This window comes from Argentina silus (assembly GCF_951799395.1).
Source record: "Argentina silus genome assembly, chromosome: 10".
NCBI lineage: Eukaryota > Metazoa > Chordata > Actinopteri > Argentiniformes > Argentinidae > Argentina > Argentina silus.
Genome location: NC_139664.1, coordinates 2,102,707 through 2,129,123, shown reverse-complemented (window position 1 = coordinate 2,129,123; position 26,417 = coordinate 2,102,707). Strand labels below are relative to the sequence as shown.

At 49.1% G+C, this 26,417-nt stretch overlaps 4 protein-coding genes across 7 annotated transcripts in view; all 4 read right to left on the bottom strand.

Moving 5' to 3' along the window:
• Positions 1-45: 45 nt before the first annotated feature.
• Positions 46-3,706, bottom strand: rbfa (ribosome binding factor A). The gene is made up of 7 exons (XM_083679374.1): positions 3,432-3,706; positions 3,174-3,204; positions 2,610-2,783; positions 2,322-2,434; positions 2,170-2,254; positions 1,886-1,947; positions 46-708 (listed from the first exon to the last, which is right to left on the bottom strand). The coding sequence occupies exons 1-7, from the start codon at positions 3,644-3,646 to the stop codon at positions 315-317; spliced, it is 1,074 nt and encodes a 357-aa protein (XP_083535500.1). The 5' UTR covers positions 3,647-3,706; the 3' UTR covers positions 46-314.
• Positions 3,707-5,298: 1,592 nt separating this feature from the next.
• On the bottom strand, positions 5,299-10,877 carry adnp2a (ADNP homeobox 2a; the record flags this gene model as incomplete). 2 transcript variants are annotated; one of them, XM_083679621.1, is made up of 4 exons in its annotated part: positions 10,806-10,877; positions 9,555-9,669; positions 8,963-9,055; positions 5,299-7,905 (listed from the first exon to the last, which is right to left on the bottom strand). In XM_083679621.1, the coding sequence occupies exons 2-4, from the start codon at positions 9,660-9,662 to the stop codon at positions 5,299-5,301; spliced, it is 2,808 nt and encodes a 935-aa protein (XP_083535747.1). In that variant the 5' UTR covers positions 9,663-9,669; positions 10,806-10,877. The 2 variants fall into 2 exon arrangements, with proteins under 2 accessions (XP_083535747.1, XP_083535746.1); XM_083679620.1 differs by having other exon boundaries at positions 10,572-10,855.
• A 567-nt stretch (positions 10,878-11,444) lies between these two features.
• Positions 11,445-17,888, bottom strand: LOC310810471 (glyoxylate/hydroxypyruvate reductase B). Of its 2 annotated transcripts, none has more exons than XM_083678241.1 (6): positions 17,769-17,888; positions 15,746-16,136; positions 15,146-15,317; positions 12,978-13,156; positions 12,598-12,694; positions 11,445-12,143 (listed from the first exon to the last, which is right to left on the bottom strand). In XM_083678241.1, the coding sequence occupies exons 1-6, from the start codon at positions 17,871-17,873 to the stop codon at positions 11,990-11,992; spliced, it is 1,098 nt and encodes a 365-aa protein (XP_083534367.1). In that variant the 5' UTR covers positions 17,874-17,888; the 3' UTR covers positions 11,445-11,989. The 2 variants fall into 2 exon arrangements, with proteins under 2 accessions (XP_083534367.1, XP_083534368.1); XM_083678242.1 differs by lacking the exon at positions 17,769-17,888 and adding an exon at positions 17,399-17,478.
• Positions 17,889-18,447: 559 nt separating this feature from the next.
• Positions 18,448-26,417, bottom strand: part of dtnbp1a (dystrobrevin binding protein 1a) — a 54,340-nt gene continuing 46,370 nt past the window's right edge. The window contains exons 2-11 of one of the 2 annotated variants that reach the window (XM_083679037.1): positions 23,820-23,880; positions 23,359-23,412; positions 22,843-22,893; positions 22,432-22,492; positions 21,569-21,701; positions 20,181-20,313; positions 20,068-20,090; positions 19,676-19,822; positions 19,377-19,517; positions 18,448-18,880 (exon numbers count right to left, since the gene is read on the bottom strand). In XM_083679037.1, the coding sequence (XP_083535163.1) occupies positions 18,612-18,880; positions 19,377-19,517; positions 19,676-19,822; positions 20,068-20,090; positions 20,181-20,313; positions 21,569-21,701; positions 22,432-22,492; positions 22,843-22,893; positions 23,359-23,412; positions 23,820-23,875 (1,068 nt within the window). In that variant the 5' untranslated portion in view covers positions 23,876-23,880 and the 3' untranslated portion in view covers positions 18,448-18,611. Of the gene's footprint in view, positions 18,881-19,376; positions 19,518-19,675; positions 19,823-20,067; positions 20,091-20,180; positions 20,314-21,568; positions 21,702-22,431; positions 22,493-22,842; positions 22,894-23,358; positions 23,413-23,819; positions 24,061-26,417 lie in introns of those variants that run through there. The other variant, XM_083679038.1, reaches the window with a different exon arrangement.

The window sequence follows — 26,417 nt, the reverse complement described above, 5'->3', positions numbered from 1 at the left end:
TTCAGAGTTTGACTTTTTTTTTCTCACTCATTGATTGTTGACAGTCTGGTGGATAGAGGACAGTCTGGTGGATGATGTGGATAGAGGGCAGTCTGGTGGATTTTTACACTCTGAGACAAAAATCAATTGCGTAAGTGTTGACAAACCAAACTTTATTTCTTTTTTATATTTGAGAAGTATTTCCTTGGAGGATGTAGCAACAGTGAACCTCTCCTGTGTCCACGTCAACACTCAACCATTCACCTGTCACCCTGGTACCATGACCGCACACCCAGAGGCTTCAAAACGCACACATCAGATCTCTGTTCTTGTCATTATGACTTCCTGTCCTCCTCTGCCATCAGTTCTCTTATCTGAGCATCTTCCTGTCTGAAGTCCCGCCCCTCCTCCTCCCCATCTGCCTCTGGCCCCTCCCCCTGTCGGTGCCTGGCCAATAGGAACTCCCGTGGTGTGACGTCATCATCAACAGGACGTTGCTTCTTCTTCTTCTTGTGTTTGATCTTCTGTTTCCTGAGTTCCTCCAGAACCTCCAGCTGCTGCTGAGTGAGGCCAGGCCCCGTCCCGTCAGGCCCCGTCCCTGGCCCGTCTGGCCCCACCCGTCTGGAGCGCAGCAGCAGTCTGTATTGGAGGATCTGGAGGTTCAGAGCTTCATGGTCAACACCAAACAGCACCGCAGGCCGCTCGGAGGTTGCCGCTGGCAACGGCTCTCTGGAAGAAAGGACAATGGAAGGAGTTGAAGAACTGATCCATCACCATGATAACCTGGAGGACTGATCACCATAACAACTTTGGTTCTCCATAGTGACAGAACTTAAGCGCCTGCAAGAGTTTTAAGGATGCATCTTTACCTAAAGGGAAAATGAGATCTAACATTAAAAGCCTGGAATGTTGGAGGCTCATCCAGAGACTTTCTTCTGTCATATTTCTATTCTTGAGCATTCTTTGTCTGGCTCCAAGACTAGCATTTAGCCATACCAGTGTACATGAATGGGATCACCGCTATGCTATTAAAAGCACAGAAAACTGCTTTCAAATTGTCTCCAAGCAAGACCTGATCTAATTATCGGGGTTCCATCAAAAAATATATGTATATATGAAAAATATATGTATATATGTTTTTAAAATGATCTGTCATTGCATTTTTAAATAGAAGTGAGCAACAAGTTGCAAGTGGAAATAACACTCAACGTGTGGAGAGACATGAGCTAGCTGTAGAATGACGCGTGTTATGGAAAATACATTGATAGAATTGTTTGAAGGATATACTCTTTCATATGACTGACACAACTTGTGTAAATACTGTGATTACAGTTTCTCTTGCCAGACCTCTAAAGTTCTATAGCCATTGTTCTGAGAAACGCTGTATAATTACCATATGGATAGCGGTGGTTTTGGAGGGAGTGGTGGGGGGAGAGGAAGAACAAAGGAACAGACCCATCCTCCCGACAGGAAGGTGGATGAATGTGAAATGTTGAACGCCCATTGATCAGTAAGAAAGCACTGATTGATCAGTAAGAAAGCACTGATTGATCAATAAGAAAGTCTCCCCATTGTTCTTTGTCTCCCGCCACCTCTCACGTAAGCACAAGCTTGTCGGTGATCGCCTTGGCGACGCCTCCCATTATGTTTCATCTGTATAAAAAGACAACCCTGATAATCGCCTCTTCAGACTTGCGCTAAACAGACCCCCGGATCTACGCTGGGCTGCTGTTAGGCTCTTGTCTCTTGTTTGCAAGCAATAATAAATACCGGACTCAGATATTGTGGCGACTCAGGACTTTGTTTCTTGAATCTCACCTCTGAAGAGCTGAAGTACAGAGTGGTAAAACCTACACATCCACCACAGTGTAGAGCCCACAGAGACATAACAGAACAGCCATCTCACCCTCCGTCTGGTTCCACTGTGTCCTCTGGACCAAAGTCAGCCACCGCCAGCAGCCTGTCCACCTATCAGAACACACAACAGACAGCCTCATGTGATTGGGCTCAACAGCTGGTATGGTAACAGTAGGCTGTCATGGTAACAGTGATGTAACAGTAGGCTGTCATGGTGAGCATGGACTAGTGTCAGAGGAGGAGGAATGGGACGGAGCATTAGGCTACAGGACTACCTGTTACCATGACAGCCTACTGTTACCATGACTGTACACTGTTACCGTGGCGACGTACCTCCCGCATGGCAGCGTACTGTCTGTCTCTGATGAACACTATCGGAGGAACGCCTCCCAGGGTCTGATGGGACATGATGAGATACCTGGAGACAACAATAACATCAGAGACAGACAGACAGACAGACCGACAGACAGACAGACAGACGCTACCTTATCCGAGGGCCTGTCCTGTCCAGAGCTTTCTGTATCAGCTCATCTCGCTCTGAGACACCACTGGTCTTCCAATAGACACGACAGCTAGAGAAGTCTGCAGGCAAGGACACCTATCACACACACACACAGAAAAATGATGCCAATCAATGAACATGTCAGTACCAGGGGAGGCTGGTGGAGGTGGATACCATTCCTCATTCCAACGACCCGTCCTCTGAGTGGTCCTCCAGCCTCCCCTGGTCCAAACCTTCACTCTAGGGAAATAAAGGAGCAATACAATCCTACTTTTGAAATCTCCACATTCAAGTCGCAGAGCTGGGAGGAGAGGCCCGGGGAGGAGAGCAGGTCGGTAACAGCCTTCAGCAGAACCGTGTTCAGCACGCGGGTCCGCACAGTGTCCTCCTGGCTCCGCCTCCGCGGCGGCTTCACAGCGTTGCCTTGACTACCGGCCGGGGACGTCTGGCAGATGAAGAAAAGTTCAGTTTAGTGGTTTATCATCTGACCTGGCTAGGCCTACCTAGTCATCATCATCATCATCTGACCTGGCTAGGCCTACCTAGTCATCATCATCATCATCTGACCTGGCTAGGCCTACCTAGTCATCATCATCATCTGACCTGGCTAGGTCTACCTAGTCATCATCATCATCATCATCTGACCTGGCTAGGTCTACCTAGTCATCATCATCATCATCTGACCTGGCTAGGTCTACCTAGTCATCATCATCATCATCTGACCTGGCTAGGTCTACCTAGTCATCATCATCATCATCTGACCTGGCTAGGTCTACCTAGTCAACATGTTGGTTGTTTTTCTTTAAAAACAGGCGTTGATGGAAGTGGAACCAACCTGAGGCGGCGTTTCATACCAGAGCTTCTTTCTGGAAAAAAAATATAAAAAACAACTTTATTTGACTGGCCAAGCGGCGTGCCAAGCTAACTTCAAGGTACCATTAGACGGCTAGGCGGCTAGTCCGACCTCATTCAGCCCGCCAGAGAGAGGCTAGAGGTTTAGCTAAAGGACGAGCTAACAGGACTAACAGACGAGCTAACAGGACTAACAGACGAGCTAACAGGACTAACGGACTAACAGACGACGGTGACTCACTTTGTTTTGTTGATAAATGTCTTCATCAGGTTTTTGGCGGAGCAGCAGGACGTGTGGAAGTCTCTCCTCCCGGGGAGCTGCTCGGTGTCTGAGACACTGCTGGAGCTTTTCTTCGTCGACAGCTGGACACCACAGGCCGCATAGTGCCGGACAAGTAGACATGTACTAACTCTGGAATATGTACTAACTCTGGAATATGTACTAACGGCAGACATCGTCCCAACGTCGCCGCTAGCAGCGGCTCTTCTGGACGCAGCAGCCAGTGCGCATGTCAACAATCAGTGTCGCTGTGCAACTTATCATGTCTGCTGGTTTGGTGTGAAGCAAAGGCGAAACCAATCGATGTCAGAGCCACCATCCTGCATTTCAATGTAGGCCTATGGATTGGTGAAGGTGTAGGGTTTGGGTTAGGGATAAAGGTGCTTCCAAAGTTTACATTTACATACAGGTTATAGACCCCAGAACCTCTATAACATGCAATTCCAATTCCAAATCGCAGTTGATCAGTGTAAAGTTGAGAAGGCGACACAGAAGCAAGTACATGTTCAAGAATCAACAATACCTTGTTTTAAACTATACTTCTATCATCTCTCCTGAACCAATAAAGAAAACAACCAACATTTTTACAAATATGGGATTTTATAGGTAATACAAAACGCAGATCTTCAAATACCTTATCTTCAAATACCTCATCTTCAAATACCTCATCTCAACTGGAAAAGAACTTGAATGGAAGAAGTGAGGCACTGTGTGTTCTGACCAACCACAGCCAGTCTGACTGGCATCAGAGGTTCTACTGCACCAATCACAAGGCTCCAAATAAATATTGTGGGTCACAGGTTGAAGGATATATTGACAAGAGAGTATAAAATATATCTACACATTTCAATTCTACCAAACACTCTTTACAATTTTACAAAAATGAGTTGATAATACAGTAACTTCTGTCAGATGGTTAAATGTGTAAACTAAAGTGTTAACGAACAAAGTTTGATAGTTCTTCCAATGACCTCATAGGGACCCTCCTATCATGACGCTCCCTTGTCTCTCAATTACCTTGTTACCTTTCAAACAACAACAAAACATGTTCTACCTGTCCAACCAGAACATAGGGTTAGCCCTAACCCTCTAGAGGAACAGCCCATGGTTCATACAAGTTCTATCTTTGCACATTTTAAAGTAGAGGTGAGGGTGGATGTGGAGTTAAATGCATAATGCAACATTTTAGCAATTGGTCTACTCACCCAGAGTCAGGTGAGCTCATTGGTCTACTCACCCAGAGTCAGGTGAGCTCATGGATAGCATGTTTCTGTCTCTGTGCAGGGTGAAGATCGTTATGGAGCCAATGCTAAATGCATTAGCACAATGAATGGAAGTCTATAGGAACAGCTAGCTAGTTCCTCTCAGAAGCAGGGAGAAGACCAAGATGGGCGGTTGGCCCTTTGTACTCCATGTATCTGCTTAGAAGTATATATCTAACTATAATATTTAGATTACAGTTGATTTATTAAATATTTACTACACATTTCATTCATCCACAGTGGGTGTGACCTCTCAAGTCAACATTGCACATTAAGTGATCGTTCAGAAACTAGCTTCTAACTGCACTCAGAGACATAACAACAGTATCCATGAGCTCACCTGACTCTGGGTATGTAGATAAAAGGGCTTCATAGCCAAAATGTCGCACTATCCCTTTAAGGCTTTCCTTGAGATCTGAGAGGATTAAATACACTGCCTTATCAGATCTAGAGGAGAGGCAAGGAAGTAGGGGCTAGGAGGTAGGGGACAAGGGCTAGGAGGTAGGGGGTAGGAGTCGGGCTAGTTGTTAGGGTCTAGGGGGTAGGAGTTAGGGGCTAGGAGTCTGTCAGACATTCATTTTGACAGGCTGGATGTCTGGGATGAGGAGGCTGTGCTGCAGCTTCCTGAGCTCCGTCATGTTGAAGCCCATCAGAACTGCGGTCCGCTTCTTCTGGATGGACCTCAGACACTTGCTGCGTTTGGACCCGAATAGCGAGGCCACGTCGGTCCTGTTAAACCACAGCCGGCCCGCCAGCGTCTCCACCTCCCTACGGGACAGGTATGGCCGCAGGTGGAAGTACCGGCCCAGGAACTGCTTTCTGTCCTCAAACGACCTCATCTCCAGCCCCGTGGGGTCCAGCAGCAGGGGGACAGACGGGTCAAAGCTGCCAGGTTTGGGGGGTTTGTTTCCCGGGGTCCCCCCCCCACTGGCAGCATCAGCCCCAGCCCCGTCCCTGGCCTGACCCTGACCCCCATGACCCTGGCCCCCCTGACCCTGTTCCGGGGCCCCGTTGGCTGTCTGGCTGTTGGGGTCGGGGTTGAGGAGTCTCTCGGCCTCCTTGGCGGCCCGGGGGGCGCAGCGGCAGCGCTGCACGTGGATGGAGATGGTCCTGGAGGTGGAGCGGTCCGTGTAGACGCCCAGACAGTACACGCACTTGAAGGCCGGGGACCGGAGGATGGCGTGGATGGTGGGGACGATGTGGTGCTTGATTTTCAGGTGCAGTTCGTACTCCTCCGAGCTCCGGGGCGTCACAGAGCAGAACGGACAACTGCTATTGGCTGGGCTGGGGCACACTGCCGCCACACCCTCCTCTGACATCCTCAGGTAGAGGCGGTCCTTGGCGCCGGTGACTAACAGCAGGTTGAGCCTGCGACAGCCCAGCAGGTCTTTGGGGACCGTGGTGACCATGTCGGGGGGGGGGAACTGCAGCCCCCCCTGGTCGTCCGTCTGGAGGGAGAACTCCCGTCTGATGAAGTCCCGGTGGTTCCTCTCTGAGAGACTGTGCTCCTGGTCCGTGTGCTCCATCACCTGCCTGATGGAGTAGAAGACCAGGGGACAGAAGAGGCAGCGCAGGCCGTGGAGGAGGTGCTGGAACACGCCCTTCTCTGACAGCACGATCTTACACCTCAGACACTTTACCTGGTTGTTGTCCATCTTCTTCAGGACCTGTGATTGGACGGCCAGCTCCCGGGGTTTCTCTGCCACGCTCTCGGCCCCACCCGGCATCCGACTGGAGCCAGGGATCTGATTGGCTGTCGTCCCGTTCCCCATCACGGTGAGTGTTGCGGTCTGATTAGTCGGCATGTTCTGTGTGACCAGGACGGGTCCCGTCGCCACGGCGCCAGGCAGGGTTGCCATGGTCACTGTCTCCAGGGTGTAGGTGGGCATGCCATTTACCTTGTTACCCGTAGGAACGAGACGCACCGACTGGGAGGAGAGGAGGGGCCCACGGGGGCTGGAGCCCCACCCCCCCACCTTGTTCTGGATCACCTGCACCCCCGGGGGGAGCAGCACCTGGCGGGGCTGGGGGGGCGGCTGGGGGGGCGGCTGGGGGACCCGGATGGTGATGGGGAGGGGCTTGGAGGCGCTCTGGGAGACGGCTGGCAGCAGCATGCTGATTGGACCGCCCTTCAGCAGTGTGGAGGTTGTCTGGGTGGTCTGGAGTGCTGCCAGGGCCTGGCCCGTCAGGAGCAGCCCCTTCCCTGAGACCTGGGGCTGGGGTTGGGGTTGGAGGAGCATCCCCTTCCCTGAGGCCTGGGGCTGGGGTTGGAGGAGCAGCCCCTTCCCTGAGGCCTGGGACTGGGGTTGGAGGATCAGCCCCTTACCTGAGGCCTGGGGCTGGGGTTGGAGGATCAGCCCCTTACCTGAGGCCTGGGGCTGGGGTTGGAGGAGCAGCCCCTTCCCTGAGGCCTGGGGCTGGGGTTGGAGGATCAGCTGCCTGGACCCAGGGGTGGTGCTGCACAGCAGGGCGGTGGTGCTGGGAGGAGCAGCCAGCAGCACGGTGCCGGTGGAGGCGGCTTTAGGGGGTCCGTTGGCCTTGGAGACCAGTGAGACCACCCTCTGCACGGTGCGGGGCGCCAGGTTGGGCAGCCTCTGCTGGACACCGTTCCTGACGCTCTTGTTGTTGTTGACGTGTTCCGTGATGAAGGGCCGCAGGTGGCCGTGCAGCTCCCGGTGCTTGTCCGAGGACAGGATGTGGTAGAGCAGGTGCTCCGAGGTCTCGGCTGGCATGTGACACAACCGGCAGAAGAACTGGGACAGCTTGGCCCCGCCCACCACAGCCCTCTGGAGCTCCGCCTGGCTCCGGTGACCGTAGTAACGGTTGAGCAGCGAGCCGTAGTGGTTGACCAGGACGTGCTTCCGCATCACGTAGATCAGGGAGTCGTGGAAACCACAGCCGCGACATGAAAACTTGTCTCCCACGTGGGATGTAGAGAGGGAGCGTGCGGGGGTCTGGGGGGCGGCGGGGACGGCCGGTGGGGGATGGAACAGCCGGCTGTGCTGCGTGGTGACGTCGGGGTGGCTGATGAAGGGGCAGGAGGGGCAGGCCGACAGGCTGCTCAGGTCCAGCTCCTCCTCATGGCAGCGCTGGACGTGCCCGCGGAACGTGTACCAGGACCGGGTAGAGAACCAACACAGGGCACAGCACAGACTCTCCCTCCTGTAGAACCACTGGGTGGGGGTGGGGGGGGGCGGGGGCGGGGGGTGGGGGGAGAGAGAGGTCAGCAGCAGACATGGTAAAGGTAAACATCTGGTCATCAGTGTTGTTAGCACGGTTGGATGTGTTTCTGATCCATATAAATAACAGTAAACTTAATGAGCACTAGGGGCGGAACGATTCAACGATACGTCGATGCGACCCGGGCCGAGCATCTACGGCTGCACCAGCTCCAAACCAACAGAAACCCATACGGCAATCACAGATGAGATTATTAATCACAGATGAGATTATTAATCACAGATGGCGTTATTAATCACAGATGACGTTATTAATCACAGATGAGATTATTAATCGCAGATGAGGTTATTAATCACAGATGAGATTATTAATCACAGATGAGGTTATTAATCACAGATGACATTATTAATCGCAGATGGCGTTATTAATCGCAGATGACGTTATTAATCACAGATGAGGTTATTAATCACAGATGACGTTATTAATCACAGATGAGATTATTAATCACAGATGAGATTATTAATCACAGATGACATTATTAATGCGCTTGGTTTAATTTTGGGAAGCATCTCATCTCTCTCAAAACAGCTGGAAAATGTCCGATCACAGCCCAGGTGTTTTTGCACAAGGCGCATATTAGAATCAGGATGTTATCGGAGACGGGGAGAGTTTTACGGTATCTGTTCTGTTCGTTCCGCCGACTCAAAAAACAGCAACTATCGTCCTTTGAGCTTGCTAAAATGTCGGAGGACACAGTGTTTAACGCGACAGAAGCCTTGCGATTTGCTAACTTTATAGAGCATCAAGAATTCAGAACCACCAACCTGTCAACACACACACAAATCGGTCTGAAGGGAAAGATTCACATCCCTGATGAGCAGTGTGAGGTGAAGTGGTTAGGGTTAGGGCTCCACCCTAACCCAGTGTGAGGTGAAGTGTTACAAGACGTTTTACCTCAGAGACACGTTCTATATTATTATATTATATTCAATATATGATTAGGTATAACTCAGAGACGTTCCCGTGGAGAAACAGAGAGAGGCTGCCTACCTTCCTTCTCCTCTTGCCGTAGTAAGAGTCTGTTAGATCATCCCACTCTGTGTTCTCAAAACAGTCGTCTCCTGCATCAAAGCACTTCAGCTCCTGGCAACAAACACACCACAGAGTGAGGTTACCTTCCTGCAACTAGTCGAGTTTACATGAACAACAGTTATAGGCTCACTATGAGACTAGTTAATGATAGTTACATACCTCAGTAGACTAGTTAATGGTAGTTCATCCCTCAGTAGACTAGTTAATGGTAGTTCATGGTAGTTACATGGCTCAGTAACTAGTTAATGATAGGTACATACCTTAGTCGACTCGTTAATGGTAGTTAATGGCAGTTACATGGCTCAGTAGACTAGTTAATTGTAGTTAATGGTAGTTACATACCTCAGTAGACTAGTTAATGGTAGTTAATGGTTGCCAATGGTGGTCAACAGTAGTTACGTGGCTCGTTAGAGTTAGAACTCATTTAACAAAATCTGCGTCATGTTAAGAGTGGGTGTGGTCAAAGCAACCTGCCGAGTAGTTGATAAATTAATAAATAAATAAATGTCACATAAACATCTCTGTTAAATCAACTCCAGTCAGAAATTACCTCCAGCAGATGTTTACAGCTGTCCAGTCCGATATCACACAGGATGCTCTTCACCCTCTTCCTGGACTGTCTGATCAGGTCCAGCTTCTCCACGGGCAGCTGGTACATCTTTAGCCTGGGGGGGTTAGCGTTAGCATTAGCATGACGTCTCACAACAGAACAACTTCATATGGTTGAAGTTAAAACTCACTTTAGGCTAACTTACATCCACAGCAAGCATTTACATAAACACAATATTCTAGCCTAAATCCATGGGTACATGTACCAGTTCATATTCAGTACATTCAGTACATATACCAGACTAGACACCGGCCTAGAAACCCGTCATCCTAGACACTGATCCACTCATCCATTGTGTCCATCATCCTAACCCAGGACGGGTTGTAGCATAGAGCACATAGGGTTCGGGTCTATGGTTAGGGTTAGACAAGGGTGAGGGTCTAGTGTTAGTCACGGGTTAGATTTAGTCAGGGTTTAGGGGTAACTAGGGATAGTTCCATGGCTTGGTAGGACTAGTTTATGATGGCTACAGGGACTAACCCCAGTATTCATCCCTGAGGTGTTCCTCCCTAATCTGTCTGCTGAACCAGGCATAACCCTAACCCTGATCCTGACCCTAACTCTGACCCTAACTCTGACCCTAACCCTGACCCTAACTCTGCACACCTTCTTACTGTTTACAACACATCCATGACACAAGTCAGTCAAGTGAGACTTTTAACTGAAATACTCTTGTGTCTGTAAAACAACAACGTGTTTGAAGCCGGTGGATATTCAGAGGAATATTACTGACAGGGTGGAGGAGGAGGACGGGACCGGGAGATGGTCGGTACCGACAGAGGGACGAGGAGGCATCCACAACCCTAACCTTAACCCGGGCTCCAGCTGGCGGGCTACTTCAGTACAGAGGCTAGCTGGGTGACTGATGCTAACATTGTCTGGTTCTTTCTCACACACACAGACACACACACACGCACGCACGCACGCACACACACACGCACACACGCACGCACGCACATAGGTTAGCTGAGGTGGCCAGCTCTCACACACACTTGGCGGCAGGATTTAAAGCCCGTCTCTCCGGTGGACCGGCGGTGTGTCCCGTTAGTGAAGCTGCGGTTCCGTTCAGGATCTGACGGTCCGGCGGCACCGACCGCCGCGCGCCCGCGCGTCCGTTCACCAGTCCCGTTCCGGCGGCGCGCGACGCGCTGCTACCAAAGATATACCGTCAAATACTTCGCGTGCGCTTACCGAACAGTTTCCTTGTCCCAGAATCAGAGATGTGAGTTTAATCAACCATCCCCGGTGTCGTACTGCTCCGGAACCTCCCCCAAACACACACAGCAAACATGGCGCACAGGAAGTGAGGAAGTGACGTTTTAGCAATTAGCATATTGCACGGTCAAGACTGTCCAATGAGAGCAGAGGCCGGTCGTCCTCACCGGGGGGGCTCGCGGCTGGCCCGGGTCACAGCGAGGGTCACCTGTGGCCAGGTGTGACGTCATCATACCTGTTGATGCACCACGTGGTCCAGTAGAACTCAGAAGTACTAGCTGGCAGTGTGCCAGGGGTTCCTCAACTCAGACAGACAGACAGACAGGTAGGCAGACAGACAGATAAACAGGTAGGCAGATAGACAGACAGACAAACAGGTAGGCAGACAGACAGACACAGACAAACAGGTAGGCAGACAGACAGACAGACAAACAGGTAGGCAGACAGACAGACAGACAAACAGGTAGGCAGACAGAAGCTCACTATGCTGTCAAGGCTCAGGCCCAGATTAACTATTCTAAACTAGGTCTAATGTTCTGAACGCAGCATCATAGTCATAGTATCTATTTCCTCCTGAAGCAGGTAAACAAATCACAAACACATGGAACTGGAGTTCATATTTATGTTCTTTAATCAGTCATTTGTTTTCATTTCTTTCTGTCCTTGAAAATTCCAACAATAACATTTAGATATTCTAGTTAATGACAGTTCCATGTTTCAGTAGGGTATTAATCTCCATCATCATCATTACAATCATGATGAAATCAGTTAAAATCAAGTTAATGGTGGATCATTGTATTAATATGGAATCTGTAATATGAAGCAGTGTTCTGAGAGGCAGGTTGACCAGTGAGACAGTAGATTATATATATACGTATATATCCATACATGTCATTTATAGACATATACATACAGAACCGTAGACTGCATCAACTCGTTCTGCCTAGTCTGCTGTACCTGGAGATGAGGTGGGGTGGGGGGGTTCACTAGGGGGGTCTCTGGCCTGACCCATCATCATCATCATCATCACCATCATCATCATCATTATCTGGCCTAACCCTTGTCTCCAGGGTAAAGTTGCCCCCCAGTACAGATCCAGGATCAGCCTGCCCCCCCCCATCAGCGTGTAGGGGTGTGTCCCCCCTCCTGTTGGGGCGTGGCTAACCCTTGACCTCATCGGGGGGTGTGGCCCCGGACAGTGCTGCTAGGGCATTGGTCACCATCCTCTCCACCATGACGCCGGTGGTCTGTAGGGTGTGGGTCCCCATGTGAGGCAAGATCACCACGTTGGGAAGGTCAGCCAAGGGGTGGCCTCTGAGAGACAGACAGACAGACAGACAGACAGACAGACAGACAGACAGGTAGACAGACAGAGACACAACATTCACAATACAGTACAATCATAACATTTCAGGCCTCGATAACAAATAAACATTGACTATATCTATTGTTCCCTGTAGCGTCCTGTAGATGGCAGTGTAGTGCAGCCACAGAGGGATTAGGGGAGGGAGGGGTTAGGGTAGGTCTTACCTGGGGAGGGGTTGGGGGAGGGAGGGGTTAGGGTAGGTCTTACCTGGGGAGGGGTTAGGGTAGGGAGTGGTTAGGGTAGGTCTTACCTGGGGAGGGGTTCAGGGTAGGTCTTACCAGGGGAGGGGTTAGGGTAGGGAGTGGTTAGGGTAGGTCTTACCTGGGGAGTGGTTAGGGTAGGTCTTACCTGGGGAGGGGTTAGGGTAGGTCTTACCTGGGGAGGGGTTAGGGTAGGTCTTACCTGGGGAGGGGTTCAGGGTAAGTTACGTCCAGTGCAGCAGCTCTGATCACCTTCTTCTGCAGAGCTTCAACTAAGGCCTCCTGATCCACCACCAGACCTGGAAACACACTACCCTGGTTATACCTGTCTGTCTCTCTGCCTGTCTGTCTGTTTGCCTGTCTGTCTGCTTGCCTGTCTGTCTGTCTGTCTGCCTGCCTGCCTGCCTGTCTGTCTGCCTGCTTGCCTGTCTGCCTGCCTGTCTGCCTTCCTGTCTGTCTGCTTGCCTGTAAGCCTGCCTGTCTGCCTGCCTGCCTGTCTGTCTGCCAGTCTGTCTGCCTGTCTGTCTGCCTGCCTGTCTGTCTGCCTGCCTGTCTGCCTGTCTGTCTGTCTGTCTGTCTCACCTCTGCTGATGTTGATGAGTGTGGCGGTAGGTTTCATCATGGCGAGCTGCTCTGCACCAATCAGCTTGTGTGTTTGTGGTGACAGATTGACGACCACCATGACGAAGTCGGCCTTCTGGAGCAGATCCTCCATCTTAGAACAGAACGAGGCTCCAACCGCCCGCTCCTCCTCCTCAGGCCTGGGGGGGGGGGGGGGTTAGTCCAAACTTTAAACTGCCCAAGCGGTACCAGAACAACCAATTATAATGTTTTGTGTAGATTGTTCCAGCAGTGAGGAGCACCACAACTAAAAGAGGATTTACTCAATTCTTTAGAGACACCTTTAGAGACACTACCCCCTTGTCCCATCCAGTACCTTCTCCCTTCCCTCTCCCTCTCCAGTCCCTCTGAGTCCATTCACACCTCCCCTCCATTCCCCTCCTCCTCCTCCACCATTTACTCACTTCATAACTCTCCAGCGCCCCCCATCATTCTGCCCCCAGACACCACTGTCACAGCCAACGACCCCCCCACCACCCCCCGCTCCAGTGTCTTCATCAGTACAGCTCAGGTGAAGAGAGAGCTGGGGAAACTGGTCTGCGCGGACCAGCTGTGTGGAGTACTCCAGTACCTCTTTAACCTGAGCCTCAGTCTGGAAAAGGTCCCATCAATGTGGAAAAAATCTTGCTTGGTACCGGTACCAAAGAAAGGAACCCCAGTGTTCTGAATGACTATAGACCGGTAGCCTTTACATCCCACATCATGAAGATCATGGAAAGGCTGGTACTAGCACACGAGGCCCCTGGTGAAGACATCCTTGGACCCCCTGCAGTTTGCCTACCAGGCAGACATTGGTGTGGATGATGATCATCTACCTGCTACACAGAGCTCACTCCCATTTAGATAAGGCTGGCAGCACGGTGAGGGTCATGTTCTTTGACTTCTCCAGTGCATTTAACACCATACAGCCCTTACTACCTGTAGATAAGCTGCTGAGGATGCAGGTGGACTCCCCCATTGTCTCCTGGATTACGAACTACCTGACCAACAGGACACAGTTTGTACGGCTGCAGGGATGTGTGTTGGACTGGGTGGTGAGCAGCAATGGCGCCCCCCAGGGGACAGTTCTGTCTCCCTTCCTCTTCACCCTCTATACCTCAGACTTCAGGCACAACACAGATACTTGCCATCTGCAGAAGTTCTCAGACGATTCTGCTATTGTGGGATGTATCAGTGGAGGCCAGGAGACCGAGTACAGAGGACTGGTGGACAGTTTTGTTGAGTGGTGTGAGCAGAACCACCTGCTCAACATCAGCAAGGCAAAGGAAATGGTGGTGGACTTTAGGAGGACTAGGGTCCCCCTGTCTCCTGTTTCCCTCCAGGGAGAGGACGTGGAGGTGGTCCAGAGCTACAAGTAGCTGGGGGTGCACCTGGACAATAAACTGGACTGGACTGGTAACACAGATGTCCTGTACAAGATAGGCCAGAGCCGGCTTTATCTCCTGAGGAGGCTCAGGTCCTTTGGCGTGTGCACGACGCTGCTGAACAGGTTCTACCAGTCAGTGGTGGCCAGCGCAGTGCTATACGTGGTGATTTGCTGAGGGGGCAGCATCAAGGAAGGTGACACCAAGAGGCTGAACAATCTTATTAGGAAAGCTGCTTCTGTCCTCTGTGTCACCCTGGACACTGTGGAGGAGGTGGCCAATAGGAGGATGAGGACCAAACTCCTGGCCATCATGGACAATCCCTCCCATCCCCTACATGTCACTGTGGCAGAGCTGAGAAGCTCCTTTAGCAACAGATTATTACAACCACGCTGCACTAAGGAGCGCTATAGGAGATATTTTCTGCCTGCCGCAATAAAACTGTCCAACTCCTCCTCCGGCTGGCTCCATCAGGGTGATCAGAGTCAGGCTGGGGGATGTTAAATCACACTGGACTGTTCTTACTGTATAGAATGTTTCAGATGTCTATTTTATTTTATTTTTATTCTATTTTCTATTGTCACTTTATTTTGTTGTTGTTGTTTGTGATGTGAGCTGCTGTCACGCCTTAATTTCCCCTTGGGGATCAATTAACTACCTATCTATCTATCTATCTATAACCTTCAGCACCAGTCTGACCAGTGACTAAACCTACTATCTGTTACCTATATATGATTTTATGTTATATATGATATAGGATGTTACCTGCGGTTCCTGTTGTGGTACAGGATGTTCATGTCGAAGGCCTGAGCTCTCCGCGCCACCTTATAGCCGATCCTCCCCATGCCGATGATGCCTAGCGTGGCACCACTGACGTCACAACCCAGACTGCTCTCTGGCAGCATGTCTGTCTCACGCCTCAGGGAGAACTGGTGCCCTGCAAGTAGCACACACACCTGGTACACAACTACACACACCTACCACAACCACACACACCTGATACACAACTACACACACCTACCACAACCACACACACCTGGTGCCATGACCAACACACACCTCTGGTACACATCTGGTATCACAAACAACACACACACCTTGTACTACAACCACACACATCTGGTACCACGACCACACACCTGGTACCACAACCACACACACCTACCACAACCACACACACCCGGTACTACAACCACACACACCCGGTACCACAGCCACACACACCTGGTACCACAACCACACACACCCGGTACCACAACCACACACACCCGGTACTACAACCACACACACCTGGTACCACAACCACATACACCTGGTACCACAACCACACACACTGGTACCATGACGTGTTAACCCCTCACACACCTTCTATGATGCGGCGGGCCGAGGCGAGCAGGAGGCCGAGGCCCAGGTCAGCTGTGGCGTTGTCAACAACGTGGGGCGTGTTACACACCGTCACCCCAAAGCTGTTGATGAGGGGGATGTCCAGGTGATCCACCCCCACCCCCCCGTTCACCACCACTCTCAGGCTGGGCAGCCTTCCCAGCAGGGCCCGGTCCACCTCCAGCCCTCCGCCCCACACCAACACCGCCTGGACCTTCTCTGCCAGCCCGGTCCGGTCGGTGGCCAGCTCCTCCGCAGGAACGATGGTGAAGTGTTCCTCTAAGAGGGGGGCAAAGCAGCTGTAGATCCCTCCTGAGTCTCCCAGGGCTGAGGCCAGGACACACGGCTTCTCCATCTTACGGACTCGATATCTCTGGTGAGGGAAAACCCTGTTTATTTTATGATTGTATGTCAGGACCTGGTTGACTTTCCAGCCGCTTTCCAGCCGCTTTCCACCCACAAGAACTAAAGTTTAACCCTAACCCTAACCCTAACCCTCTCTCACCACTGTCAGGGTTAGGCTGTTAGGAGACAGGCTGTCAGGTTTGGGCTGTTAGGAGACATGCTGTTAGGAGACAGGCTGTCAGGTTTGGGCTGTTAGGAGACAGGCTGTTAGGAGACAGGCTGTCAGGTTTGGGCTGTTAGGAGACAGGCTGTTAGGTTTGGGCTGTTAGGAGATAGGCTGTTAGGTTTGGGCTGTTAGGAGACAGGCTGTCAGGTTTGGGCTGTTAGGAGACAGGCTGTTAGGTTTGGGCTGTTAGGAGACAGGCTGTTAGGAGACAGGCTGTTAGGTTTGGGCTGTTAGGAGACAGGCTGTTAGGAGACAGGCTGTCAGGTTTGGGCTGTCAGGAGACAGGCTGTTAGGAGACAGGCTAAACAGGACAAGCATGTGAAGCTGGTCTCCACCTCACCAGTGATGTGAGTGATCAAGTTAAGTGTGACATGAACTAACAAACTAATTAACATAATGTCTAGGTAGATAATACTACTCTGATTATACTATATACTTTTGACAGGAAATATCAAACACGTCTTCATGCTTTTAAACCAAATGAATAGAAATGTGTCTGCCTCAGAGGAAAGTAAATAGATCAAAAAGACAAAAACAAAACATTTACAAAGTATTAACAAAGATAAGGATCACTCATGTCAATTTGATACAAGGAAATGTGAAATTAATTGTGTTTAAACTGCAACAAGGTTTCCTTGCTGGTTCTGTCAAAATATAAAACACAATTGTTACTGTCCTTTATTCTCTTCTACCACAATCCTTCCATCTTGTCCCGTCAGCCTGCAATAAAACAGGCCTATGAAGCACGGACTCCATTCATATTATTTTGACTTTATTCTAATATACAGTTTTAATTAATCAAAGTGGAGTTGTAGTTAGGGCATTCGGGACAGATACTTTATTCAAAAAAGACCAACCAGTTCTGCTCCACTGCATCCCGTCAGGAACACATCATTCCCGTCGACTCTGACTGCTTCATGTCACAGACCAGTAAGACTATGCATTGAGCTATCTTATCATATTTAGATTTAATTATTTATAATTAACATATTTAGAAGTTGTAATTATTAAGAAATCAAAAATACCGTCCAATACTGTCATACCGTCAAGAATTTCTAAAATACCTGAAATTATATTCAGTCAATCCCTGACCAGAGGTTAACGGTCAACTGGCGACGCCAGACCTGGAAACTGTTAACTAGAGAACAAGACGTGACCCCCCACCCCCACCCCCTCCACTCCACCCCACCCCACCCTCCTCCTCCTCCTCCTCCTCCTAAAGATACTTTCTCCTTCAAACAGCTGAACTTCATCTGTGACATGTACTCGTGAAGTTCGGCTGTTTGAAAAAGAAAGTATCGTTTTGGAGGAGCGGTGAGAGTCGTAAATATCCTAGGATTGGTTCCTAACGTCCCGGTAGAAATCCATTCAGATCTAAAGTCCTGTTCTGGATGATATTTAGACTACACCTGTCTGTAGCTACGGTATCCTTACTGAGTGTTGTTCAGAAACCTTGGTGTTTAGTTGGAGTCTTCGCAGGGTTGATCTGTGTCGCGTCGTGGGTGTGAGAACCTTTAAGATGTTGATCAACCGAAACATGTTCCGTCTGCCAGACCCGCTTAATCCACTACCGAGTCAACGATCCGGTCAATGTGTTCATATTCCACCTTGTAGCACGTCACTGGAAGGAAAACGTTAACCTCCTCTGGTCGACACACACATATTCATTACCAGACTGTTCAGACTTTGTCCCCTGACACTAACAGTATCTGGGATCAGATCTGGACAGAAACATTTTGCAGATTTGTTTAAGTAAGTGAATCTATCCAACAGTCATCATCATATATAATCTGTCGTTCTTTACGATATAATATACCGTGTTTCCCTGTCTGCTGCTCGGGTCTAACCCTAACCCTACCCTTAAACCCTAGCCCTAGACCCTAACCCTAGACCTAAACCCTAACACTAGACCCTAACCCTAACACTAGACCCTAGCCCCTAACCCTAGACCTAGTCCCTAACTCTCACCCCAACACTAGTCCCTACTGTAGATCCTAACCCTAGACCCCAACACTAGCCCCTACTGTAGATCCTAGCCCTAATCCCCAGCCCTAGACCAAGCCCCTAACCCTAGACCCTAACTCTAGGGTGGAGACAACCAGCCACTCTGTACAACATTTAAAACAACTTTATTTATATCTTATATAAATGTGTTACAGGGAAGGGGGGGATAGAATACTGCAGATTATAAAAAAACACTTGATTTCTTTAAAGGGATGAGGGAGGGGGAGGAGTCAGAGTCACTCCAGGGGGAGGAGTCAGATGGGGCGGGGTCAGTCACCCCAGGGGTTCGGCTGTGGCCTCTGAGGTCTGGGAGTCGCTGTCGTCAGAGTTCTTTAGCTCCGCCTCCAGCAGCACCACCAATGCCGTGTCAGCCTGCACCTCCTCCTCATCTGATTGGATCAGAGGTCCGTCACTGGCATCCTCATCCCGCCCCTCTGCGTCCTGATTGGTCGAGTCGCTGCAGGTGGACAACAGCTTGGCTCTTGACTCTGATTGGCTGGGAAGCTGCAGGGACATCTCCGATGACGAATCAGGATCCGGACCTACAGGAGGAGGAGTGGCAGAGCGATGTGGAATTAACATAATAACTGTTCTGGGGTCGTTTAAACACTGGTGTGGTGGGTGACCTGGGGTCAGTTTAAACACTGGTGTGGTGGGTGACCTGGGGTCAGTTTAAACACTGGTGTGGTGGATGACCTGGGGTCAGTTTAAACACTAGTGTGGTGGGTGACCTGGGGTCAGTTTAAACACTGGTGTGGTGGGTGACAGATATATCGGAGCACCTATATTATCGACCTTTTACAGAAATATCTGTATCGGCAGTGCTTTCTTTTGAATGTTTTTGTGAATTAAATATAACTGAGTGTTACTCCTATCATTCAGTGGATGATCAGACTGTTTCTCATCTGAACCCTGCGCTAAAAAGGAATTCTGTTTCAAAAGGTCTGTTATCATTTCACCACTGAAAGCAACACATCAGCTGTGGGTGAAATCTGCTGCTCATTAATCAACATCTCACTTTAAACACCGTCAGCTGACCTGAGGTGAGTGATGATGCGATGCTGATGTCATCAGAGTTGAGGAAGACGTCGAGAGCTTCCTGATCAGAGACGTCGGTCACGTCCATCTGCTCCAGAACGTCTTCCCTCACCTCCCCCGACGACAGGCTTCTGATTGGCTCTGACGGGTTAAACACAACGACAGCCTTCTGATTGGGTTAGGGCTAGGGTTAGGGCTAGAGTTATGGGTTAAGGTTAGCCGCTAGACTTAAGGGTTAGGGCTAGAGTTAGGGCTAGGGTTAGAGGCTAGAGTTAGGGCTAGGGTTAAAGTTAGGGTACCTGTGGTGTGTAGGTAGCCAGAGGACAGGTACTGGTCCATGTCCTGATGGAACGCCTCTTCAAAGTACTTCTGTCTCTCCTTCAGTTTCCCCTGCTCCACCTGCTGCATCTGCTGAACCATCTGAGCATGCTCAGAGTCCAGCTCCCCTGACACACACACACACACACACACACACACACACACACACACACACACACACACACACACACACACACAGGAAATGTAGAAAAAAGTAGGAGCTTCAACTCTGAGCTACAATGATCCCACCCTCACCCCTTCCTGTAGAGAGGAGAGGAGAGGGGAGGGGGAGGAGAGGAGAGGAGAGGAGAGGAGAGGAGAGGAGAGGAGAGGAGAGGAGAGGAGAGGAGAGGAGAGGGGAAGTTTTCTGTACCTTTCAGGGCCTCCAGGTCTTTCCTGTGGAGAGGACAGGGAGTTAGTTAACACATAAGTCGACTAGAGCAGCTCTGCTAGAAGGTTCCTGGGTGTTGTAGTTTGAGAGGCTACCTCTTCTTCTTCCTGTAGTTCTCCAGCTGCAGCAGCTGGTGGTGTCTGAAGCGCTGCTGGTCACACTGACCACACAGGTTCTCCAGGTAGGCCAGCCGGCTCTCCATCTCCTCAAAGTCTCCCTCCAGGTGGGCTAGCAGAGAGACACCTGTTAGCAAGGTACGCTAACTCTAACCTTAACTAACTATAAACCTGACCCTAACCCAAACTAACTCAAACATTAACTATAAACCCAAGGCTGGATGATGGACCGGGCCAGTGCCCTGGGGCCTCCAAGCCTCAGGCCCCGCGCGGTGCGTGGCCCAAGATTTCTGAAGGAAGTTGAACCCCAGGGCCCTCAGTGTGCACAGCGCAAGCTGACCACTCAGCCCCTGGGTGCTGATAGCGTGATCTGACCACTAGGCCCCTGGGTGCTGATAGCGTGATCTGACCACTAGGCCCCTGGGTGCTGATAGCGTGATCTGACCACTAGGCCCCTGGGTGCTGATAGCGTGATCTGACCACTAGGCCCCTGGGTGCTGATAGCGTGATCTGACCACTAGACCCCCGGGCCCCTGGGTGCTTACATCAGCATAACACCTGGTCCCTTGGTAACACCTGGTCCCTTGATAACACCTGGTCCCTTGATACACACATACATGATTAAAACCTGCCTCTGGGAGAGAACAGTCACTGGTCGGCACGGTGCAATATGTTGTGACATGATCCAATATTCACCAACAAGTCAGTTCATTCTGCATAACAGGACAGTTTGAAGGGCCTCATATTATGGCAGCCGTTGGTTATCTGACTGTAACTCGCTATGCCTTTATTTTAGCCGCCCGTATGATTCAGCTGGTTAACAGAAAGGAGTTACCTAGCTGCCGTTCTTACCAGCTAGCTGCCGTGACAACCAAATCAGCTGCACTAAAAAGCCAGCTAGTTAACTAGCTATTGGCCTGAAACTCAGCTGTCTAACTAGTTAGGTGGCACACAACTTAACTAGTTAGTTAGGTGGCATTTGTTTGCGGGTCGTCTGTGTGAAAGGGGTATAAGATAAAAGGTTAGCTAGCTACAGTGGGTTGAATAAATGTTAAAACAGCATGCCATAGTCATGATGCTTAAATCAAAGCTACTAGCTAGCTAACTATTAGTGCTATTAGTTCAAAACATGGGATGCTGTGGCCGTGGGAATAAAAACCTCATTCAGACCGTATTAACGGTTTTGTTGGCAGGTTTAGGGTTAGGGTTAGGCAGGGTTAGTTACCGATGTGGGTAGTGATGGTCTGCAGGGTTAGGCAGGGTTAGGGTTAGTTAGGGTTAGGCAGGGTTAGTTACCGATGCGGGTAGTGATGGTCTGCAGGGTTAGGCAGGGTTAGGGTTAGTTAGGGTTAGGCAGGGTTAGTTACCGATGCGGGTAGTGATGGTCTGCAGGTCAGTCAGGAAGGAGGGCATCTGCTGCAGCTGATCCTGGAGCTCAGACAGCGCTGCTCTCCTCCTCTCCCAGTGAGCTGTCAGCATCACCACCTCCCCATCTACTGTCTGGAGAGAGAGAGAGAGAGGGAGGGAGGGAGAGGGAGAGGGAGGGGGAGGGAGAGGGAGGGAGAGAGAGAGGGAGGGAGGGAGGGACAGGGAGGGAGGGAGAGGGAGAGGGAGGGAGAGGGAGGGAGGGAGAGGGAGGGAGGGAGAGGGAGGAAGGGAGAGGGAGGGAGGGAGAGGGAGGGAGAGAGAGGGAGGAAGGGAGAGGGAGGGAGAGAGGAAGGGAGAGAGGGAGGGAGGGAGGGAGAGGAAGGGAGAGGGTTAAACTGCTGGTTCCGTACCTCTCCGGCTTTGGATGCAGAGTAGGATTGGGGCTAGGGTTAGGGTTGGGGCTAGGGATAGGGTTGGGGCTAGGTTTGGAGCTAGGGTTAGGGATGGGGCTAGGGTTGGGGCGAGGCCTGGGGTTGGGGCTAGGTTTGGGGCTAGGGTTGGGGTTTGGGTTTGGGCTAGGCTTAGGGTTGTGGCTAGGGTTAGGGTTGTGGCTAGGGTTAGAGTTGGGGCTAGGGTTAGAGTTGGGGCTAGGGTTAGGGTTGGGGCTAGGGTTAGGGTTGGGGCTAGGGTTAGGGTTGGGGCTAGGGTTGAGGCTAGGGTTGGGGCTAGGGTTAAGGTTGGGGCTAGGGTTGGGGCTAGGGTTAGGGTTGGGGCTAGGGTTAGGGCTTGGGTTGAGGCTAGGGTTAGGGTTGGGGCTAGGGTTAGGGTTGGGGCTAGGGTTAGGGTTGGGGCTAGTTCATACCTCTCCAGCTTTGGCGCTTTCTTTAGCTCTCCTGTGTAGAGTCACCCAGGCATCTTCATACCTGCAACATGTGGAATCAACCAATCAGGTGGCGTGTCTACCTGACCTTATTCTGTACACGTCAGAACCACTGAAGCCCTAATCAACCTCTCACCCCTAGTTCTTAGGCCATAGCCCCTAGTTCTTAGGCCATAGCCCCTAGTTCTTTTCCCTCTAGCCCCTAGTTCTTACCCCCTAGCCCGTAGTTCTTAGGCCCTAGCCCCTAGTTCTTGCCCCTAGTTCTTACCCCCTAGCCCGTAGTTCTTAGGCCCTACCCCCTAGTTCTTAGGCCCTAGCCCCTAGTTCTTACCCCCTAGCCCAAAGTTCTTAGGCCCTAGCCCCTAGTTCTTAGGCCCTAGTTCAAACACCCACCGACTGAGCAGCTCCACTCCTGCAGAGAACTGAGGAAGATGCTCTTCCTGTCTGCAAAGAGAAACACTGATCACATGATGCACACTGGTCACATGACTCCAGACACACTCCAGGTTCATACTGTATAACCAGGTACAGTTGGATCACCTGTCTGTCTGTCTGTCTGTCTGTCTGTCTGTCTGTCTGTCTGCCTACCTGCCTGTCTGTCTACCTGCCTGTCTGTCTACCTGTCTGTCTACCTGCCTGCCTGTCTACCTGTCTGTGTGTCTACCTGTCTGTGTGTCTGTCTACCTGTCTGTCTTTCTACCTGTCTGTCTGCCTGTCTGTCTGCCTACCTGTCTGTCTACCTGCCTGTCTGTCTACCTGCCTGCCTGTCTGTGTGTCTACCTGTCTGTCTGTGTGTCTACCTGTCTGTCTGTGTGTCTACCTGTCTGTCTGTGTGTCTACCTGTCTGTCTGTGTGTCTACCTGACTGTCTGTCTGTCTGTCTGTCTGTCTGTCTGTCTCTAACTCTTACCTCTGTTTCTTCTTTACTTTCATGTCCTTTGATTTATCCCCCAACGTCTTGATACTACGGTGACAAGACAGGAACACGTTAACAACTGGAGATATGAATATGATGCATTATTATTATTATTATTATTCATAATTATCATTATATGAATATGATGAATTATTATTATTATTATTATTATTCATAATTATTATTATATGCATATGAAGACACGCCCTCTGGTGACCACCGGAGGAACCGTCCGTCTCGCGCCTTCACATGACGGTCAGCTGAGACTAATAACAGCTAACGGCTAACAGCTAACAGCAGCTGATGGGTACAAGACAACGTTTGAATAGTTGTTTACAAAACAGACAGACAGATACTGTAGATAGACAGATAGACAGATAGACAGGCAGACAGATAGATAGATAGATAGATAGATAGGCAGCTAAGAGAGTTAGCTGCTAGCTAGCAGTACCAACCCCGTAGTGAAGTCGTGCTGCACCGTCTGCAGCCTCTCTCTGAAACTCTCAAACATGGTTCTCCTCTCCTCTCCTCTCCTCTCTTCTCCTTCTCCTCTTCCTCTTTTTACCCGCAGCTCAGCTCCAAGTCAATGTCGTCGTCATGACAACAGTGACCAGTGAATGTTGAGGTCTAACCCGGGTTAGGACGGGTTAGGGTTAGAACGGGTTAGGACGCGTTAGGGTTAGGAATGTTGTTGTTTCTTCCGGTAACTCAACCAGCGGGTTGTTGAGGAGAGTTAATGTTGCGCCGCGCCGCTGCGCGTCTGACGGTCCAATCACGTTTACTGACGTGTCGCTGTCGCAGCAGCCAGCCTGAGACACGTGACAGGGGGTCAGTTATTTCAGGCACTTTTGGGAACTTCAATTTCTCCAAAATAAAATCTCATAACACCTTCAATTATCTATCTAACCTTCAATTATCTATCTAACCTTCAATTATCTATCTAAGCCTCTATTATCTATCTAACCTTCAATTATCTATCTAAGCTTCTATTATCTATCTAAACTTTATTGACATTTTGTCAGGAATCATCATCTGAACATTGTTGTGAACATCACATTTTTCCTAGGATGTCAGAGGAAATGGTCATTACCACCACATCAGTAAATAATTGTTTAAAACTTTTAAAAAGTGAAAAGGTGCTTGTAAGGCATTTTATGTAACTTCATAACTTACTTCTGATGTCTAAGTGTCTAGAAATATTTTAATTTGATTGTGTTATATTATAATGTTTTAAATCTTTAGATGTGCAACCTTTTCAATATATTCCTAGATCCTGTCAAGAAAGATACAATTACTCCAACAACAGGTCAATGACTCATGTTTTTTTAATAAAATGTTAAGGAAGGGCTTGGAATATAAACAAATTAAAAAAAAAAAAACATATATGAAAATGTCTGATTTTAAACAATTTGTTACAAATGTATCTAAAAATATGTCATGTGTTGGTAATGACGAATGGTTGTGCTAATGACAAAATGTTTTGGTAATGACATCTAAGAGAAAACCCTAACCCTAACCCAAATGTAAAACAGCATTAAACTTGTTAAGAAAATAAGAGTACATGGCTTGTTCTTTAAACAGGCCTAAATCTTCTGCTCCATGAGGGAGCATCTTGTTTCCAGACAGAAGCATAAAGCATCATGTCTTTTACTAACTGGTTCTGCTCTTTGCCACAGTCGTCTCTCATTGGCCAGAAGAAACGATTTGCTCCAAACCGTCTTTGCTGGGTATTCACTGATAGATAGTTCTCCATATTTTTTATTTGCTTTTCTTTTGCTCTTTTGTTTGTTTGATTGATTGATTCTCCATTGACGCTTTTTAAGTCTTTGTTCACATTTGGATAGCTGTGATATGCATTTCAGTTTACCCGTCTCTTTTCTATTTTTATATCACTCTTTTTCTCTTTGTAAGTATCTTTGGTATCGTTCTGGATCCTCTTTAATTCTCTGGAAGATTTGGACCTCTAGGCTGTTGATTTGGTTGCCATGGCAAAGACACGAAACAAACACAAAAACTAATTAATTTCAGTTATAAATGAGACACTTTAAAGACTTTAAATTCAGGGTAAAATAACAGGAAATATACATTTATATAGTCATTTTATGAACAAATAAAAAGCTGTGGTATGTTTTAGATGAAGTGACGGTAATGACATTTCTGAGTTTTCAGCTACTGACCTTCACAGCTAGCTAGCAATGTACTCAATTTACATAAAAAAATGATGAAATTACAAGTTACAAGTAAGTCTAAATGGGAACATTTCCTACATTTCTGGTGATCAAAATGTCATTCTGTGTCCTTGACAACCGTGCCCCAGGGTCACTACAGGTTGCCATGGTTACCAAATCAACACATTTTGGCAAAACTTTATTGTCCTGCAAATTGTTTGATGTGGCGATAATGACAGCGATATTAAGGGACATACATATTTTGTATTTAAAAAAAACTCACAAATTGTACTTAAGTTAAATATTTGAGAGAAATATTTTTCTAGAGAATTACAAGACCAAACATCAAAACTCTGTGTTGGGAAGAAGGTGAAAATTGTGAAATTCCAACATAAAACACTATAAAAGTAGATAAAAATAAATTATTACAAGAGAATAATGAAGTATAGAGGAGTAATTAAGCATACGAAGCAATGATAACATAAATAACATTTTTTTAAATTTTTTAAATACATCGCAGGGACATGAAAGTTACCCAAATTAAATAATCACACAGAGGAAATGGTGAATGGTTCCTATGGTTACTGTAAGGGGAGCTAGTTGTGTTGGGCGTTGCCATGGTTCCGTCAGCAGGGTGTTAAGGATCAGGTGTTAATGACCACAGAGTGAGTTACCATCCGGTTGTGACCCCCTGGGATCCCAACCCCCGCAGTCCCGCCCCCTGCTGGACATCGTAGGCTACGAAAAACGTTCTGCAGCAAAACTATTCTGGCCATAAACAACCACAACATGCAACAAATAACGCTTATTAATTTCCATTTCAATAATAGGTTAATCATATCATAATATAATATACTACTTCAGTACCACTACTATACGACTTTT